General features: G+C 41.8%; 1 protein-coding gene across 5 annotated transcripts in view; it reads right to left on the bottom strand.

Moving 5' to 3' along the window:
- The window catches only part of tns2a (tensin 2a), a 65,176-nt gene that overhangs the window by 18,828 nt on the left and 26,443 nt on the right, over positions 1 to 19,905 (bottom strand). For 3 of the 5 annotated variants that reach the window (XM_050063871.1, XM_050063874.1, XM_050063876.1), the window contains exons 4-9: positions 5,128 to 5,166; positions 4,678 to 4,719; positions 3,157 to 3,206; positions 2,446 to 2,629; positions 2,087 to 2,137; positions 1,861 to 1,983 (exon numbers count right to left, since the gene is read on the bottom strand). In XM_050063871.1, coding sequence (XP_049919828.1) covers positions 1,861 to 1,983; positions 2,087 to 2,137; positions 2,446 to 2,629; positions 3,157 to 3,206; positions 4,678 to 4,719; positions 5,128 to 5,166 — 489 coding nt within the window. The remainder of the gene's footprint in view (positions 1 to 1,860; positions 1,984 to 2,086; positions 2,138 to 2,445; positions 2,630 to 3,156; positions 3,207 to 4,677; positions 4,720 to 5,127; positions 5,167 to 19,905) is intronic. The other 2 variants (XM_050063873.1, XM_050063875.1) reach the window with 2 other exon arrangements.

Raw genomic sequence — 19,905 nt, 5'->3', positions numbered from 1 at the left:
TGATTGTAGGGTTAATTTTCTGGCTTATTGAATTACATGGTGCACTCTGCAATTTTGGTTTTAGTCAAGTTATATTTGAACTGCAATATCTAACTTAATTTATTGCACTTTACATCAGAAACAGTAAATGGAGAGATTGAGGCTGATTAAAAGCACAAGCAAGTGAAGGAAACTACATACATGCTGATATTCATTCATCATAGCTGCTGCAGCATGTAACTAGATACATTTAGTGCACCAAAGTATAATGTTGATGTACTTGTGCTTGAGTATTTCTATTTTATGCTACTTTATACTTCTAACCCACTTCATGTCAGAGGGAAATATTGCACCATTACTCCATTACATTCATTTGGTAGCTATGCAGTTACTAGTCACTTCATAGATTGTTGTAGATTGAACTGCCTAACAAAACTAGCTTAATAATCCAATTATATAACATGTTATGGTACAAAATGTTGCATAAAGAGTCCTGTAATTTTAAATGCAGGACCTCTCTCCAAAGGATTTTTCTACAGTCTGATATCACTACCTTTACTTAAGTAGAGGATCTGAATACTTCTTCCAACACTGCCACTCGGTTAAAGAACAGCGAGTGATGGTCAACAGGTAGTCTCTCATAGCATAGACCTTTCAAAAGGTCTGGCTGAACGTATCATAATTCTGTACTAAAGGAACAAAATGCTCTGGGTTGTTTGTATCAGAGACAATTTGGAAACCAGACAGCGCACTTTTGAGTCATTTCCTGTGTCTGTGTCACATGGTTTTCTGCATTGCCTCGCCCCCTAGGAGACTAGCGGTCATCCTGACGGAAGACGTGAACATGAGCACAGATTATGTCGGATTCTTTCACCTAAAAGTCACTGAAGCAAATATTAAACCACTTTTTCACAAGCCACATATCTTCTGATTACTGTGATACAAAATGACATTTTTCAAACAGATAAAGCAGGAGAAAATTACCTTTGTTGGAGACCTTTTTCTGTCTCAGCAACACACTCTCTCAAGATCTGGGAACGACTAATACGATCTTGTATTCGGTTGATATCAGATATTAAGATAGCAGATAAAAATGAGCTGCAAAATAAGGAGCAAACATAAAATCTGTCCTGTATCTAGTGGTGTTTTGAAACGTTTACAAGACTTTGAGGGATGTGGGAAAAACATGACCGGGCTCACTTAGGAGACTGGACGTGTATACCATTTTATACCATTGGCGCAGATTGTAATGCATTATCTTTTGTGTTGGGAGGGAACTTGTTTGGGAGCTGACATGAAACTGGCTCCATGCTCGCAAAAGAAAAAGCCACATAAAACATTAACAGATATTTTGGCATGCAGGTTGCTAACTCAGAGGATGTTGTTTTACACACAGCAATAAAACAAAGTCAGGAGATAGATATGGCTATGCAAGTCTAGTTTCATGGAGCAACAGGGATTTTGAAAACAGTCAAAGAACAAGAAGCATGTTACCATCTGAGATAGGTTGCCAATGACAGGTGTTACACCCACAGTCTACAATCTGTGAGCCAGTCCAATAAATTTGCAACATGGCTGATGGTAATGTTATTGAGGTTTGTTTACAATACATTTGAAATCATATTTTTTAAATTCTAAAATTTTTCTGTGTGCTATAATTCTGCTGTGAACCTTTTTTTCCTCCATGTAAACAATGCATATTTTTAACACCATTCATTTGGAATTATTGTCAGTAGAACCTAGCAAATAAGCACTATTTACAATTCAGTATATGTTGCTACAAAACCCATAACTTCATCTCAAAACATCTGCCTGTTTCAGAGCCTGGGAAACAGTGGGATGTCCGGTTGGAAAAACCCTGCCGGCCCCCTGAACTCTGACCTTGCAGTGTAGGACCACCACGTGCTGGGGGTCAGAGGTCAGCCACGTCTCCATGGCCTTACATATGGCACAGATCTTATCCAGCGGCGGGGCGTGGAGGTCGGGCCAGCCGAAGTCGTGAACCTGATGGTTAAGATGGAGAGAAGGATCATGTGGTATGAGGAGATTAAACCAAAGGCTGTTGACTGAACTCTCGACATGAGAATTACAAGGACAAAGATTCTACCTTTGTGTTTAGTCGGGTGATATCGTGGCGCCTCTCGGAAAGGTTCAGGAGCTGAAACACAAAAGATGTACCACTGTATCACTACAGCCATGTATCATTTCAACTGTTTTATCATGGGTGTAACCAAAGGAAATAAATAGACTGCTAATTTGTGGGTTGCCAAGTGTATTTTGCAGCTTCCTGTGGCTATGTGTCAAAACATATCGTCTCTATTGTGCAACAAGCATCTTCAGCTGAAAGGAAGTGAATACTCTGAGGAGGGAGGTGAAATCACAGCTGTAACAAATACCACAGAACAACTATGTGACACCGTGTGAAAGCTTCTGTAATAACTGTGTGCTGCATTTCTGTTCACTCACCAGAAATTTGTCCTGGTGTTTGGACTTGAGCATGGCAGCCACCTCCTTCAGGTTGAGACGGTATCTCTGCTCCTCCAGCTTCGGGGGGAAGAAAACAGAGATGATCCTCTCGGTGATGTAGGTCAGGTCGAAGTCATAGTGGCGCTCCATCACTCGCTCCATCACGCGGTCCACACTGAAGCTCCTTGAGGAACAGAGAAGGAAAAAGAGAAGAGGAGAAGAGAGAGCAGGGGATGGGTGGTCACGCAGAGAGACACAGAGAGAAAAGCAGACACGGGTCAAAATGTGAGTGTTACTACAGGTTGTTTGTGGCAACATGAATTTGCCCCTTCACACACACAGTCTGATGAAACTTCTGTCTGTCTGGATAGATGGATGGAGAGAAATAGATAACAGAGCATGAAAAAAAGAGAGAAACTGGACACTGTTTGTGACAAGTAGGTCAGATCAGAAGCCAACTTGTTCCACCACATGACTGACACTAAATCTCCCTGAAAGAGTGAAGGAGGTGGCCATGAGTGTGAGGAGCAAGTGAAAGATGACAGAAACAAAAAGGAAAGTGGCTACAGCTAAGTACAGAGCAGTGTAGATGTGGAAACCCATAATAAACACTGTTAACATTAAACGATTTCTGTAGAGATTCCCTCTTTGGAACAGAGCAACAAGCACTTCAGTAACATGTATTATTAGAAATAATGAGATGACCTTTACCTTGGCAGGGTGTTTCTCTGTTTGGCATAGGTCAGTGACTTGGTGGACCCCTGTGGAAAAAAATATGGCTAGTTAATGAGGGCATCCCACGACCAAAATACATGGCCCAGTCAAGCAGTATTTGTCTACAGTTATGATCAGATAGAAAAGCAAGACAGGAGTAGAGAGTAGTGATAAAGTGTTAAAATTCTGAACATAACACAGATGTATTTGAAAGGTTTTTGGTCTGATATAATTTTTTAGGAAAGGGACATATTCCTCAAAATCACTGCTAGAATAATGCGATATTCAATATAAATGTTTACAGTGTTAGATATTTGGTTTTATTCTTATCAAACTCTGAAGAGTTGATGACAAAAATACACAGAAACCCTCAGTTTGAGAGGCTCTGCTCTTGATCCATATATGTCACGTCATTATTTAGTGTCATTTAAAGGGATAGTTTGAATTTTTTGAATTGGCTTTGTTTGAGGTACCTCGTCATAGTCAGTGTATGACCTACACTACATGGCTGTCGGCGAGCCCCCAGTTTGGAGAAGCAGACAGAAGTGCAGACACAGAAGCTCAGCAATGTACTGCTGTGGATGGGGGTCAGCAGCAAAACGTATTTTGGCCACATAAAAAAAGGCCCAGCTAAAAATACATTATCAGTTTAACAGGCCACTAAATCATGAATATTTTCATTGCTTTATCTTGCCCCTTATATTTGGCAATACATCTTCTTAACGGTAGAACTTCTGTATTCCTACACATATGTGCAACTGTAAGAAAATGTAGTGCCAGAGGAGAGGGCTGTCTAACAGCAATGTAAAGCAATGACAACATTCTATAATGTCCAATTAAACTGATAGAATTTTTTAGGCGTTTTGACATTTGTCTAAGTGGCTGTAATTCGTTTGGCTGCTAACCCCTCGTCCACATTAGTACACTGTTTTCCTTCTGAGGCAGTTCTCCTGTCTGCCTCCAAACAGGGAGCGTGCCGACTGTACAACCCTGCTTCGAAAAACCTGAACAAACCCTTTAAACAATGATGTCCACATTTATGTCCCCGAGGAGTGAAGTCATACATTATTGGTAACCACCAGGACAAATCTTCCACTTTGACACATAAAATATCAGATCTGATGGGTTGATTACTTGAAAAGTGCTCTCCCAATGATGCAACATCAGGAAAAGACATGATGACTTCATGGCCTTTCCTTTAGCACAACCCTCACAAGAAACTTTTCTGTCTTGTTATGGCGTGTAATGAACATTGCAGCCTTTAGGAGTCACCAGCTTTAAGTTTTGTTTCTTATTTTCACGGATACTCTTACTGTATCTGGCATTGCTCTCACTTTGGTTTGTTTAGTATGTCCTAAATCAAATTCATTGAAGCCACACGTGGTTTCTTCCTGACAGGTTTGGAAATTTCCAAGATAGATAGCATGACGCTGGGGACGTGGGGGGAAGACAGAGGAAAAGGAAAGATGCAGAGAAAATGTATGAGGTGAGGAGGATGGGAGGTTAAAGTGTGCTCACCAGGTGCTGGATGTGTCGAGAAGGAGCAGTCCCTCTGCGCTGCTGGAGGTGAGGAGGGAGCGGTAAGAGAGGAAAGAAGGGTGTGAAGGGAGGGATGGTAAAAGAGGAAGTGGGGCAAAGGGAGAAGGTCAAAAGGAGGAGAGAAGAGGAGGGGGAGACAGAGGAAGGAAAGGAGAGTTAATTAAACAAACAGACTCTCTAATGGATAAACATTACTACTTCCTGTAGCAACATCAGCTATTTTTTTTCTTCTAGACTGGAATCCTGCAGTGCTCCAGGAATGAACTGAGCTCAAACTGGGTTGAGGGCTCAGCTTCCCAAAAGGAATTCAGCAGGAGGAAAACCATACAGTGGTTTTGGGAAGCCATGCCTTGTAACTAAGGCCAGACAGAGGGAAAACTGGTCTTGCAAACAGAATGCTATTGAGAAAAAGAAATGAAGGAGACTCACCAGATCATTGGAGGGAGCTGGGATACATGCCGAGGTCACCTTGAACACACAAGGACAGCCACATGTGAATACAAGGTCCACACACACAGGAAAAAACAAACAAGCATCCTCTTTGCCTGAGGGTAGGAGTCACAGTTGGTAGATGATTAAGAACAAATGCTCCCTTAGACAAAAAGATAAAGACTGAAAAATCCACAAATAAACACTAAAGTCTGGGTAAGTATGAACCTAAAGCCGAGAGAGAGACGAAAACATTGAAACCACTCTTATATCTTTCAGTTACATATGGTGCTGGAGCCAGGAGACGGTTAGCCTCAGCTAATTAGGCTATGCTGTTCTCTTTGCTAACGAAACATTTACAGACTAGCATGCCGTGGTGGACAGGTAATAATGACACTAAACATCAAGTAATGTGAGAACGCGTTTTGGATTCTGCATAATGGATGGGAAAATAATGGATAACAGTAACGCTGTAACTGCCTCACAGTAATGCTAGCTAGTGCTAGCTTAGCTTGCCTGACCAAGGAAAAGTTTCTAGCTGCTAACTCCCCGTAAAACCATAACTTCTCAATTTTACATTTCAGTTTTTTGTACAAGTTAAACAAAAGAGACATAATGGGTTAATGAGTGACCTTTAGAGGTGTTGGTAACTTAGGTGTTTCTTTTTTACCTTTAGACAGAGCCAGGCTAACTATTTACCCTGCTAACAGCCTGAGCTAAGCTAATTGTCTCCTGACTCCATATTAAACAGACTTAAGAGTAGCATCAATCGTCTCATTTAACATTTGGCAAGAAAATAAATAGGGGTATTTCCCCAAATGTTGAACAATTACAATTATTAATATTTGATAACTAATTATAATGAATTATTATTAACATTTTCTACATTAGCATTGAGATTCATATTTCTCATTGCTGAGACTTGACCGAGCTTGCCTGCTCACCCTTACTTAAGGTTTTTAGTGCAAAAAAATATTTCCTTACAAAAAACAACTCCAGACGCAGCTGTAGAGTATATTTATGTTGTTGTTTTTTTCTTTTCTTTCCTTTTTTTTTTTTAAATAGATCTAATTTCTACATTATTTTCCTACACATTCATTCACTGGTATCGCTAACTTGCTAAGCTGCTCTTTAAGATTTTAAGTCTGGCAAATCATAATTTTGCTTTTTTGGGGGCATATTTTTCACAGATATGTATATTTGTATTGCTTTTTATATTATGATATTATATTTTGTTTTTATTATATCTTTTTTTGCCTATTTTCTTTAGTTGAGCATCCCAGCAAAAGTCTACTTCACAACTTCTTATTTAATTGGAGTGACAAATTAGTAACTACTTTAGTAATGTGTATTAATGGTATTCATTTTGTCCATCAAACAATGTAGGGGACCAAATTTTGTGCACAGAGAAGAAATAATAACATTAACTGCCTCTGTTTTGTTGAGCAGGAATGTGTAATTGAAAGAAAAACAAAAATCTTGACATTTTCACCTTGTATCTCAATTTGTCAACTACTGCTGGGAACACTGCCCATCTAAAATTAAGATCATATTTCACCACTATCAGACAGCTCAGCAGTGCAACTTGTTGAGGCCAGACTGGGGGAGGAATACATAGAGACCGACACTTTTATGATGATGAATGGAATACAGACGCTGTCTGCAAACCTACTTAGATGTACTTAAGTGCCACGTAAATACAAGTACAGCTGATGTTTGAGGGCATGTTTATAAAATGTAAAGTATGTGCTAAAGTGAAGCCAAACACAGCTACACAGCTGGAGGAGCACTGGGACAGAAACACACACATACAGAATGACGCATCCAAATCCCATGTCTGTTATGGGACTACAGGTCAATGAACTGAGACCAAAGGAAGCAGGAGCTGAACAGCAGCCCTAATGAAGGGGGTTGAGGGCCACAGTCAAGCTTACGTAACACACACATGGACACACACATGCCCAAACACACACACTCATAAAGCAGTGTTCCCGCTACATGGCCCTTTTTGGACTGTTTATTTGGATACAGGAAAAGGGCAAGGGCTTGTGTATATCTCATTGTGCACACAAGGGAAGTTGCGCAGGCCCTGAACCTGTGGGTGTGTCACCAAAGTGTGTGTGTGTTTTTGAGTGTGTATTAACAGTTTGTGTTAATCTTTCTTTCTTCCCTTCTTTCTTAAGCATCAAGCTCAGTCTCTTACTGTTGCTTGTACACAACTATAGACATCAACAGGAAAGCGGAGGAACAGATTATGAGCTAAATCAAGACTCGGCTGGTTTGACAGAAGTCGCAGGAAACAGGTTCAGGTTCAGCTATCAAATGACAAACAGGACCATGTTCCTGTATGACTCAATCTGAGAATTTACGTTTTTTTTCCCCCATCTCCATGGGGAAATGAATCTCAAATCTTATCCTGTGTTGTGGTTCTTTTTTATTCCCTGCCTGAACCCAATTCATTACCAGATACGTGTGAGATGGGCCCGGCTCTAATTTCTCTTAGTTCCCTCTGGCTAAGGTAGATCAGTTTCATTCTATTTCTGTTTTCTTTTTTTCTTAAATCAGAGCATGTGAAACAAAGCATTGTGTTTGGACAGCACATCTAAAAATCCCCATTTAAAAAGACAGTGACTCTTGACTCTGCAGCGACATATGAAACTCATCTGCCATGATGAAAAAGTTGCCCTCAATCAGGTCCAATAGATTCTGTAAATAATACAGATCTGAGCCAGATTTTTGGGCTATTTGCATGTTGTATCCTACTTCTGTCATTCTGCTAAACTTAACTCCCAGCTACCACGACAGGCAAGTAATTACCTCCTTCCTGTCCCGGTCAAATATCTCTTGCCCTTTCTTTTTTTTCTCCCCTACTGTCTGCTCTCGTCTGAACTCCCAGTCTTTCAATTGTTCCACTTTCATTTTACATTTAGGGCATTTGGCCAACAGTTTTGGGCAAAGCAGATAGGTGTTTAGTGTCTTTGTGAGCAACATTGTTATTTTTCTGTATGTTGCACATCTAATGTTGGGTTTGAACTATTCTAGCCAAATCTGTTCGCCTTTCCCAGGATAAATACCCCTGTGATCCTGGGATTTTTACAATGTACGTGCTTGTTTGTGTGCCTGCATCCACATAGTGAAGATTATATGGACTGAAACACAGGCAACTTCTCCAACCCTCACTGACGCTTTCATGTGACTGTGATAGATACAGTCTGACCTTAAAATGCACATATTTCAGTAATAAAACTAGATTGACTTTTTAGCTTCTTTCTGTTTTTAGTTTTCAGTACAGCTGTGTAAGTAATATAAAATATGCTTCATGTCTTGGGTAATCCCATCACAATTGGACAGGCCTAATACAAGTGTAAAAGACCACCATGACACATTAGCTCTTTTACACTGCCTGTTCAAGGCAAGAATATCATGCCATTATGCCTCCTTGCCATTCTGTATTTTAGGTATGATCGTAGAATGAGTGAGTTGTTTCGCTTAGCCTTTAAGCCGGCAGCAGAGGTAGTAAAAGCCCTCAATCTGCATCTCTGCAAATAGGACAGCCAGCAGAATGAGACCATACGTGAGATGGGTGGGATATTTTTACAATGTCTTATGTGTGCAACCCACCATGGGAGATTTAAAAAGCAGCTTGCAGCAGTTAGCGGCTAACTCAAAGAAGAAGCACAGTGGCAGGAAATGTCTGCAAGTTCAGAAAACAATGAGGTGGGGAGCTCTTTACCGTCCGAGCAGAGGGTGAGATCAGCTGCCATATAAAAGAGACAGTAAATGACTGTTGTTGCCAGATTATGACATTGTTACTGTTTTAGAAAAAGTGGAGCCAACGGCTGATGCTGTTGCGTTAAACGTCATGCCTGTCATACCTCTTTTGCTTACGGAAGCAGGCATGCTACATAAAATTACACACTGGAGCAGTATGATGCCACCGTTGTTTGGTTCTATGAAACAATGCAAAGGCAGCATAGAGCAGGGACTTCTTAGCGGCCCTATGGTGCAATCTTTGTGTGCAAAAAGGTGGTCTGGGACGCATTTAGTCACATAACTTTTGACGTATAAATGCTAATGCACTCTGCTGCGTCCCTAATAGGGCTGTCAAAATTGCTCAAAAATGACGTTCGAATATTCCTTCTAAAAATAACTCATAGGTTCGAACCATTCGAATATTTTTTTTTCCGCATTATGTCCACAAGAGGGCAAACTAATACAAGGAAACATACTTGTATATGAAACATAACTACCTGTAGGTATTTTTATTTCAACATAAACGTCTTTGAAAACATTTACATACCTACACATTAAAACACATAAAACAATTATCTATAACATTACGTTATAAATGACCGCGGACCTCTCGCTCGCCCCCCTCTCTGACCCATGACCACACCGCCCGCGGAAGCGCTGCGAATAGCCTCGAAGCACCGGACCGTGACCGGCTCGCGCCCTGCAGCGATCGTTTCGGCGTCTGGTCTATTTTCTGCGTGAGCCACGCGCGAATGTGTCAAGCCGGGTGACGGAGACAACAGCTGGGAGCAGAACCGCTTTGTCAAGCCGGGTGACGGAGACAACAGCTGGGAGCAGAACCGCTTGTCAACCAGCGTGGAGAAATGCGCGTCTGATGACAACGCCCACTTGCAAAGAGGACAGCTGCGGTGGTGTTTTTTTTCTCTCGCCACAATCGAATATCAATTTTCACATTCGAAGGTCCATTTTTTTTTTCAAATTCGAATTTAAATTCGAATTTAGAATATTCGTTGACAGCCCTAGTCCCTAACAAGGACAACGTCATCAATGCAACACGTGGTTGTTGTTTCTGTGACAGCGTGCTAACGCTCTGTAACTTCCCAAACAGGCTTTCAGAACATCACTTGATCAATCAGAAAGGGTAAAACTGCATGTGTACTTAATGGTCTTATAAAATTGTGACAATGGAAAAATATACTTTGCGAATATCTGCTACCCGAAGAGGGTACAGAGGACAATGTAAATTGGGAAAGTCCTCGGAAAACTTAAAGGTTTGGCAAGTACTGCATGACACCGGGTCAACGAACGCCTCATTCTTGCTTCATGGGGTTTGATGTGCCGAACATTTGATGAAAGCCATGCCACAAAATTCATAATGAAATTTGGTGGTATTGCTGGAAAATTCAAGCAATTCAGCAATTCAACTAGCTTCTAACGAGACAAATGAAAACCTCCTGGAATCATCTAATGGTTCCAGTTTCTCCTCACTGAGCCAACCTTGGAAATAGTCCACACTGTTTCAAATTTCCAGTTGTTATGACTACACTTACCCAATTTTGACTGTGTACCCTTAACTGCTTTTATTTCTGAAAGCTGCATGAATCAGGATTTACCTGGGTTGACAATTCTGCACTGCTCACTGACCCGTTTCTTCTACTCGTTTCTAATCTTTCCCTCTTCTCCTCTATTTATTCCTCTACATCCCTCTCTCCCAGTGCCCAGTGAAGGGGCCTGCTGAGGGCGGCCGCTAAGCCAGAACAAACACGCCACACCAGATTCCATCTCCCCAGGCCAACACTTACGCACAAACTTCCTGCTAATAGACCCCCACCCATCTCATCTCGCTCCCTCCATTTTTCGTCCTTGTTCATGTCCCTCTTTACTCCTTTTTTGTGTTTTTGCTACCTTTATCGTCAGTTGTCATATTTCTTCCAAATTTTGTACTTTTCTACTTCCTTGTTTTTGTCCCTATCTCTGTTGTCTCCTCCTCAATACTTTTCCTGCCCCTTTTTTTTTTTTAACTCTACCTCTTCTTTTTATCTTTTTTTCTAATTCTGGTCTCACACTTCTATTTCTACCAACCACCCACTCTCTTCCTTTGTTTATCCTCTCCCCCTCCATTCCTCTCAATCTCAATACTTCCTTCCCCTTTCTTCCCCTCTTTTTCTTTTCTATCGATTTCTAACAAACGCCTTCCTGTTTGTCTTCCTCTCACCTTTCCGCCTTCCTACCCAGCTTTCTTGAAATCTTTTCATTCACTGCCCCTTCCCTTTGAACCTCAAATGTTTTTCCTATGTCCTCTTGAAGTGTCTTCAAACTTGAAGGTCACAGGTTTGATCCCCAGTAACCAAATATCCCTGCAAAAGACAAAGACCCACCACTAGCTTGTTCTAACTTGCTCGGGATTCAAGTGCTGGTTACATGCCTAAAATGCTCTTAATAAATAGCAAAGTAAACACTGAGGGAGCTTGAGAAGAGTAGCATGACTCCAAATTAACCAATATGATGAAAACAATTATGCATACCTACCTATTTCTGATCATATTTCTCTGTACATTCTATTCTTTTCCCATAGCTTCTTGTTCAATCTAAACAATACGCTGCCCTCAGCTGCCTCCTCTCAGGTGGGTCCAGCTGGCGCACTCAGGCAGCCATGACCCCCATAACCCTTTCCCCTTTCTCTCCACCCCCTCCCTTCCTCCATCCCTTCCCCTGCCCTCTTCCCTCCATCTCCATCTGCCAGCCCTCTGTCTTCTTCCTCTCTGTCCGTTTTGTTTTGCTGCAGCGGCCCTGGCTACTCCAGCTCTTTACATGCTCTTTGATCCATCAAAGCCAGAAGCATAGCTAATGGATAATGCACAGCTCTCTACTCTCAACGCATGGCTTAAGAGCTGTGGGCTTCAAGGGGGATAACTAGGGGTGAGGTAGTAGCCTTGGTGTGTTGTTATTACTGTGAGAAAGGGCTGTGTTAGGGCGATGTTTGTGAGAGCCTGTGACAGTCTGTTTGAGAGTGATTCAGTGTATGTGTGTAAATACAATATATGATTAAAAAAACAACAACAACAACCTAGGAAGTGGGTATACTCTCTTATACAGAGGTGACTGTACTCCCTACACCTGCATATACCCTAAACTACACCACTGTTTAAAATCAAACAAAAAAAACAACCAAAAATCGAGATGTTGACATGAATCCATGCTTATCTAGAAATGTGCCGTTGTGACATCCGACTGATTTTGATAGAGCACACCACATATAATGTGAGGTGGCCAGTGTACACTGCACTTTGAACAGTATGTGTGAAAATACAAAGTAGTGGGTCACTTTTTACCTACGTAACAAAGAGATTGTGCAATGTGCAAGATGGAAAAAAACCAACATAAACAGTTGCACAATTAAACAAAGTCCTGCATCTATGCAGCGGGAATTTGTAGCTCACTAAGCGGGTACAAAGGTGCAGTAGTCATGAAAAGAAAACTGTTGCAACCAGTCGAGATCCTGATCAAACCATATCTGTTCTTTAGCTAGAAATGAATGCAGCATTTATGAAGTATTTCTTCTGATGGTTAGGCTTAGGCGTAATAGTCTACCCATTCCTTTAACTCCCCTGGGGCAGCCAATCAGAGAACATTGATGAAAGCTACAACAAATCAGCGGTGAAAGGCGATGCTGGCTGTGACCCTGTGTGCTTTCATCAATACCATCATCACAGAGAGAACTAGAGAAGAATACAGAAGGCCTTGAAGTGAACCGAGAACAGTGATATCTTACAGCAATAAGACCCCAGAGAGCAATTTCTTCTCTGAACAATGTTGATGCCACAGGTATGTCAGTATCAATGAAGCTCCTTGAGACAACTGACTCATTAAAGCGGTACAGACACATACAATTACATAAAGGGAAAAAAGAAAGCCAATCTGACCAGTCAGACATGTCGTTTTAATGTTTACTTCCACCACGTTGAGCTTGTCAAGAGTTTGAGCAACATGATATATCTTTATGTCTCACAGCTGTTTGCTGTCATAGTTCAAATTCCAAACAGATGAATGATAAAAGGAATGTTGTTAAGATCTGTCTGGGCCAATTAAAATCATTCCAAACAGGAGGAAGAGAAGTACAAGGATGTTCTTTCCATTACGTTTTCACTCCCAGCTCATCAAATATGGCAGCTTGGTCACTGGCCCCAAGCTTTAATCTATGATGCTCTTGGTACCCCTCTAGCATCAGTTTTGGGTGTGTCAATTTCCATGTCAGTTTCAACTCGGTATGTGCTACAGTGACTTTCAAAATAAACTTCAGTCTTTACAGGAAACAGGTTTGCCACCAGAACTACCTTAGGGTTTAGGCAGCAAAACTACTTGGTTAGGTTTAGAAAAATGATCATGGTTTGGGTTAAAATAACTATGTTTTTACAGAAACTTAAGAATGTGACAACTATGACCAGTGACTACATTACATGGTTAAAAAATGAATATTGGTTTCACAGGGGACACAAACACCAGTCTCCTGGGTGAAAGTCCGAAGTGTGTTTGACTCATCTAACACCCCTACGTGGATTTTTTTGCTCGTTCTACTATGCTATTGCCATGGACAGGATTAGATTGGAGTTAGTCAAAAGCCCGGTACATCGCATGCAAAGGCTGTAAGGTGCCTTATGCGTCAGTAACAGAAGCCGAGGGCCACTGACCTGGCTGCCCTGTTTGACACCCTGAGAATGAGAATGGGCTCACACTAATTTCAACTTGACTGAGGTTTGGCAATCACATGCTCTATTTTTGGACAATTTCACGTGCATCCACCTGTTGTCTAAAGCCCTTAATGGTTAACATGGGTGGAAAATACTTCTGTTGCTCATGCCCACTCTGTATAACATTCTTTGTTGAAAGCTTAGAGGGGATAGGGGAGTAATTTGGTTCACACAAGATGATAGAAATCCCACTTACTTGCTGACTGCAGTTGTACTGGAATGTCGCCCAAAGAAGGATCTTTTGGAAAGTTGTTTGTCATGTGGGTTATATCCAAGCTTAGGGGGACTTCTGTAATAGTTAACCACTGGAGAGTTTGTCACGCTCCAGCAATTGAGCATCTCTGTTTTAACTCCTAGCTTTAGAATTCTAAAGGCATCTGAAGTTTTAGCAATGTGCCATCTTTTGTGAACCCCATGCACCCATGGAAATAGAAACACTGAAAGAAACTTAGGTTTAAGACTAACATTTTTCATATATGTCTGGCAGTAGAAAATGCAGATGCTCTCTCTTCTGCACAAACCTGCAGGACTCATTTATGGCAGTTCTGAGAGTTACCTGGCTTAGCTTTATGACTATCCTTCAAATGCACCCCACATGTCTAATGCCTCTTAATCATGACAAGGTGGACTTCATGAGAAAACCAGAAAGCACCCAGCCTAACATGAGGGGACTTCAAGGCCACGGCTCAGCAAAAACAACAGCTATGGTTGAAACACTTCTATCCCCTGGACTCAGTAGTCCCGTATCACACTTTTAGCGCTTTTCTGTACGTGAGGCCAGCTAACAAAGCGTTTATCTGTGTTTTCTTTCTTTTTTCTTCTTCTCCCTGTTCCGCACGCTTCCCTCTCTCATTCTTTGTCTCTTGTTCCCACACTTACTTTTGACCCCAAAAGGAAAGAAAGGGGTCTCTGTCTCGATCTGTTTCGTTTTTGCTCCAAGCAGCTGAGAGGGAGGCCGAAGATATCACAGGTCACATGGGTCCCTGTGGTGGAGCTTTAATGACCGGGTGGGATGCAATTCCCTGTTATGGAGCCGGGGATCAACACTTTTGACTACACGGACTACACACACATGCACTCATAAAGCTATGCAGATGGAAAGCCCATACAGGAATGCGCACATGTTGCTTGTACGGAGGGTCTCTTGGTATACGCAGAAGGCTGAAGCTCATACACACGACAGCGGCATTCTCATGCACCCATCTTCTCCCTCCACACCAGCCAAACATGGGCTGAAACCTCTAAGCCGGACAAAAATAAACGGGAGTAAATAAACAAAGCAGGAAGACATGGGTTGGGATGAGAGTGGGAGAGATCAACAATGGAAAAAATCTTCTGTGAACCAACCATCCAACCAACACTGGGCATTATTACAGATCTCCGGTCCTTCCATTCTCTTTGCATCTCTGTCATTCATCCTGTTGATAAGTAGGCACGGATATGATTCCCACAAGCACAACTCCCCCTCCTATTCAGCTTCAACAGTGTTTACCATATGCATTCATTCAGACAGACATTATCAACAGCTGCTTTAGGGCGCATCACCCTCCGTAATACACCACAGCTCACAAACAAGATGACTCTGTGGTGAAAGTCTTTACTGTCCTCCTGTGATTCTTATGTTTTTTTATTCAAGGAGGTGAATTTATATCAACTGGACACAAGACAAGAAGACACGAAGACAGGAAATCAAAGCCAGTACAAAACTTTACAGTGGATATCACTAAAATCTGTGACTCATGTCCTGCACCAGTGTCCGTGTCAATATTTAAAATCCCTGGTAACAGAGATATCCAAATGGGCTCTTCCTGTTAGATTCAACACAGGCCAAAACCACTGGCCAATTAGTGCGGCTTACGCCCCTGCTGGTACACACACACACACACACACACACACACACACACACACACACACAGCTTTAACTCAAAACATGCCAGCCTATCTCAGCAATTACCATAGCTGTCTGTGATAAAGTGGTGACTCCTTTAGTCAGGAGAGACAGTCACAGTCTCAGTAATGTTAAAAGGATACAGTTGGATCGTGTTATCCTGAATGACTCACACTAACTACATGAGTATTTGGTGAAGTGCAGAGCCTGCAGGAGGGAAACCAGAGGTCTGGGCTCAAGGCCACAAAACTCCAACCAGAGATTACTCACTTATTGATGTCACTCAGATCCCCCCAAACTACTTAACTTTTTTTTTTTTTTTGCCTTGTCGCAAGGGAAACTTATCTATGTTCCCAAGGTCCTTTGTTCCAGGTTCCCAGTTTAATATTCTGTTTACACACTCAACCCTCTTGCATTTATGCTACTTTCTTTTACTCACTGTCCCTAAATAGCTTTGGTTTACTCTGCATGTCAATACATAAGACATATCAGACAAAGAGCCATAAGAAGATTAAAATGTATGAATTTTTTTTTTACTGGGTCGCAATTAATTTAGGAACTGTTCACCTCACAAAAAAACCAACCATATTTAGACAAAAACCTGTGCAAGAACAATTTCATCAACTCTCAAGAGTCATGATTTTAGTCTTATAACCTAACTCAAATCATAATAAACAGATGCAGAGCTGGAGAACAGTTTTCTTGGGTTTCAATTATGTGCTATATAGAGCCGAGGAACATAGGATCTGACGAACATAGGACCTTTTGTCATGTTCCCAGTATGTGCCATATAGATTTGGTGGACACTGACCCTGGGAACATAGGACCAGACCCTCTGTAATGTTCCCATTACTGTATTTGCCATATAAATCTGGAGAACATGTGACCCTGGGAACATAGGACCCATAGTCATGTTCCCATTAAGAGCCATATAAATCTAGGGAACATAGGACCCTCTGTCATGTTCCCATCACTGTATATGCCACATAAATCTGGGGAACATAGGACCCTGCGGACATAGGACCAGACCCTCTGTAATAACTGTATCACCCATATAAAACTGTGGAACATGTGACTCTATACAGAGATAAGGGACATAGGACCCTAGGCAACATAGAGCCATTTGTCATGTTACTATTATGTGCCATATAAATCTTGGGAACATAGGACCATATGGAACACAGGACCCCTTGTCATGTTCCCATCATTGTATATGCCATATAAATCTGGGGAACATACTATTCTCTGTCATGTTCCCATTATGTGCCATATAAATCTTGGGAACATAGGACCATAGGGAACATAGGACCCCTTGTCATGTTCCCATCACTGTATATGCCATATAAATCTGGGGAACACAGCACCCTCCGTCATGTTCCCATTATGTGCCATAAAAATCCTGGGAACATAGGACCATAGGGAACACAGGACCCCTTGTCATGTTCCCATCCCTGTATATGCCATATAAATCTGGGGAACATAGAGCCCTCTGTCATGTTCCCATTATGTTCCATATAAATCTTGAGAACATAGGACCTTGGGAACATCCCTGTTGTGATTCTTAGAGCCTTGGCACTAAAAACGTCTAAAAACTAAGCTGAGGCTGATGTGTCTGAACAGCAATAAGTGACATATTCCTATAGTAACATTACTGCAAAAACTGGGAAGAGATTTGACTGAGAGGTTCCCATATGACAGGAAGTCTGTAGGGTGAGGGGGATGTTGGGTCAGCTGTGATGCTGAGCTGCGTGTTGGGAAAACATATGGTTCATTTTTTTCTGCCATTACTCCATCATTCCATCTCCTCATCACTTCCTTTGTTCTATTTCTGTAAGCCAGAGAAAAATATAAGTACCATGGCCTTCAGGAAAACAGCCCCAGCGTAGGAAGAACAGGGCTTAAATAGTATCAGAGAAAGAAAAAGTAGTTTTCAGACTGTTTCCTCTACTGTTGCACTTTCATCTAGAATGCATTTTCTCTCCTAAAAATAAAGAGGGGCCGGGGAGCAGGACTCTAACCACAACTGTCCTAATGAAAAGCTTTTATGTTAGAGAAACATCAGGAGGGGTTTGTTGCTCTTCCTCTCATCCGGGCATCCTCCCCCACTTCCGCTCTATCTATCTGTACTCGATTGTACATCCTCTTCTTGTAAAGAGGGGCAGGCAGTGCAAACAGTTCACAGCTAAGTCTTGTGTAAAATGTATTTCTACATGTTCTGTGGATAAGGAGGAGAGACCAGGGGGAATCCTGATACACAGAGGGGAAGCAGGGATTGTAATTACTGTGATACACAGATCTGCTCTGCCAGCATACACCATCTGTAGGATGGCTTATCAGTCAACAATTTTTCCGGTCAGTCATTGAAGTGAAGAGTTGCACGAATAATCTGTAAGTCAGTCAATGGAAATAGTTAAGTCAAGTAAATGGAAAGCTAAGGAGGCAACATAATTAGAAATGATTGAACAGCTATTCAAAAAGTCATAACTGCATTAGGATAAGAAACTGGAAACCAGTCTAAAAGTTTCTAGCTTTGTAACCTTGCAATCTTATCACAGTTGTAATCATCTTATGAATTTGGGTTATAAAAAAATAATAAAGTTTAAATAAAGTTTAAGCCAGCTAAATTTCCTCACCTGTAGTTAATGTTAATTCTATAAGTTGGTAAAACAAAAGAGAAACTAGAGTGGCACTCGGATATTAGCCAAGGCCAAAGTCACTAAATCTAGTGAGAAAGTGCCCAAGTAGGTAACATGGTGGTCACACTTGGTTTACTTAGGGGAAACAGTCAGCCACGTCCATCACTCTGTCAGTCTTCTTGTCAGCCAGCCAATAAGAGTTCCAGGGTTTCAGCCATACAGTCACTGTGTGATTTCTCCTCTGTCTGTGAACTGAGCAGATATTCAGTCTAACAGTCGGTCATGGAGTTTTTTCCCTGACCAGCGGAAATGCCTCTTTGCCTAATTAGACAGACAGGCCAGTCAACTCGTCACAGGCTGTATTTCACTAATTTTAATCCTTCCTCCTCCCACTGTTCCCCAACCTTCCCTCCCATCTCTTTTTGTCCAGTCACTCTCCCTCCTCAATTCCCCATGGACTAAATTTTCCACTTGGGTTCAAAGATAAGGAGGAACTGTTCTCTGGGAGAAGAACATGCTGAAATAAAACTGCTTTTGGCCTTCTGTTCTTGTGTGTGTGTGAGAGAGTCTCTGTGTGTTTTTAATAGAATAGAGATGGGTCAGCTAGAGGCTGTTGATCTTGTGGGCAGAGAGCAGGGAAGAAAACAACAAGAAAACATGAACTGTAAATAGACTACCTATGATCCCCAATCGTTCTCGAGGGAGTCTGAGAATTAAATGAGGGTTTTTCCAGAGAACTGGAGCAGACCCACTGACGTGATACTGGACGGTGTGGTGATGAAATGATTTGTCACTGAGCTTACGGCGACGCCGGCCATGTGGAGATGTAAATAGAAACCTGGGGGAAGGACAGGATGGCTTACAGATGACAGGGAGCAGACCTCCAGATGTGTGAGTGCACGTAAACACACACAAACATGGTAAATAGGCCCGTGGTAGAGGGTAGAGGTGGTTGAGTCACACACAAGGTTATAGGTAATAACTGCCAAATGTGAATGGGGCGCAAGTGAGGAAACACCTTGAACTTATGAGACCTGTGGCACCGGTAAGAGCAGCAGTTTAGCACAAACAAGTCACTCTATAGAGGGAAGGCTAAAGCTAATCAGCTAGGCAGGCAGACAGCTGGGATCTGCTATTTCAATCTCTTTCGTCACAAAACGGAGGCATGTTGGAATTCACAGTAGTACAGATTGATGCCATCCTGCCTCAGAGTCCCCCCTACATACAAGGTTAGATAACAGCTGGGATGGACATCCCCCCTCCCCTCCGCCCTGCCTTATCCGACCTCTCCCTTCCTGGGTAGCAGCGATGGATATCGCTGTTTAGCAACCAGTCAACAACCGCACATCAGACAGTCACAGAGAGGCTGATAAACAACATCCTGCTCCTTTCTGTCATCAATCTTAACAATGAATTAAGTTTATCCAGAATTTCTTTAGAACACCAATAAATCCATTTTTGCAACATTTCTAGGTTCTAGCTTCTTTCCAAAAGGAGACAACAATTTGAAAAACGAGATGTTTTGATAACATGACTGAGGCCTTTTAGTGACTCACCATTTCTTGTGTCATGTAAAATAAATAAAACTATGTCTACACTTGGGGATAGAGTAACATTTCCTCTTCAGCCCTTTTTGTCTCCTCCAGAAATTGTTTAGGAGACAGGTAGCCTGGCTCCGTCCAAACGTAACAAAATACGTCTACCAGGACCTCTACAGCTTACTAAGATGTATCTTTATAGTTACATGAACCAA

The sequence above is a fragment of the Epinephelus moara genome, chromosome 16 (genome assembly GCF_006386435.1).
Source record: "Epinephelus moara isolate mb chromosome 16, YSFRI_EMoa_1.0, whole genome shotgun sequence".
In the NCBI taxonomy this organism is placed as follows: domain Eukaryota; kingdom Metazoa; phylum Chordata; class Actinopteri; order Perciformes; family Serranidae; genus Epinephelus; species Epinephelus moara.
The sequence above is the reverse complement of the archived record's forward strand: the minus strand, read 5'-3'. Positions and strand labels throughout refer to the sequence as shown.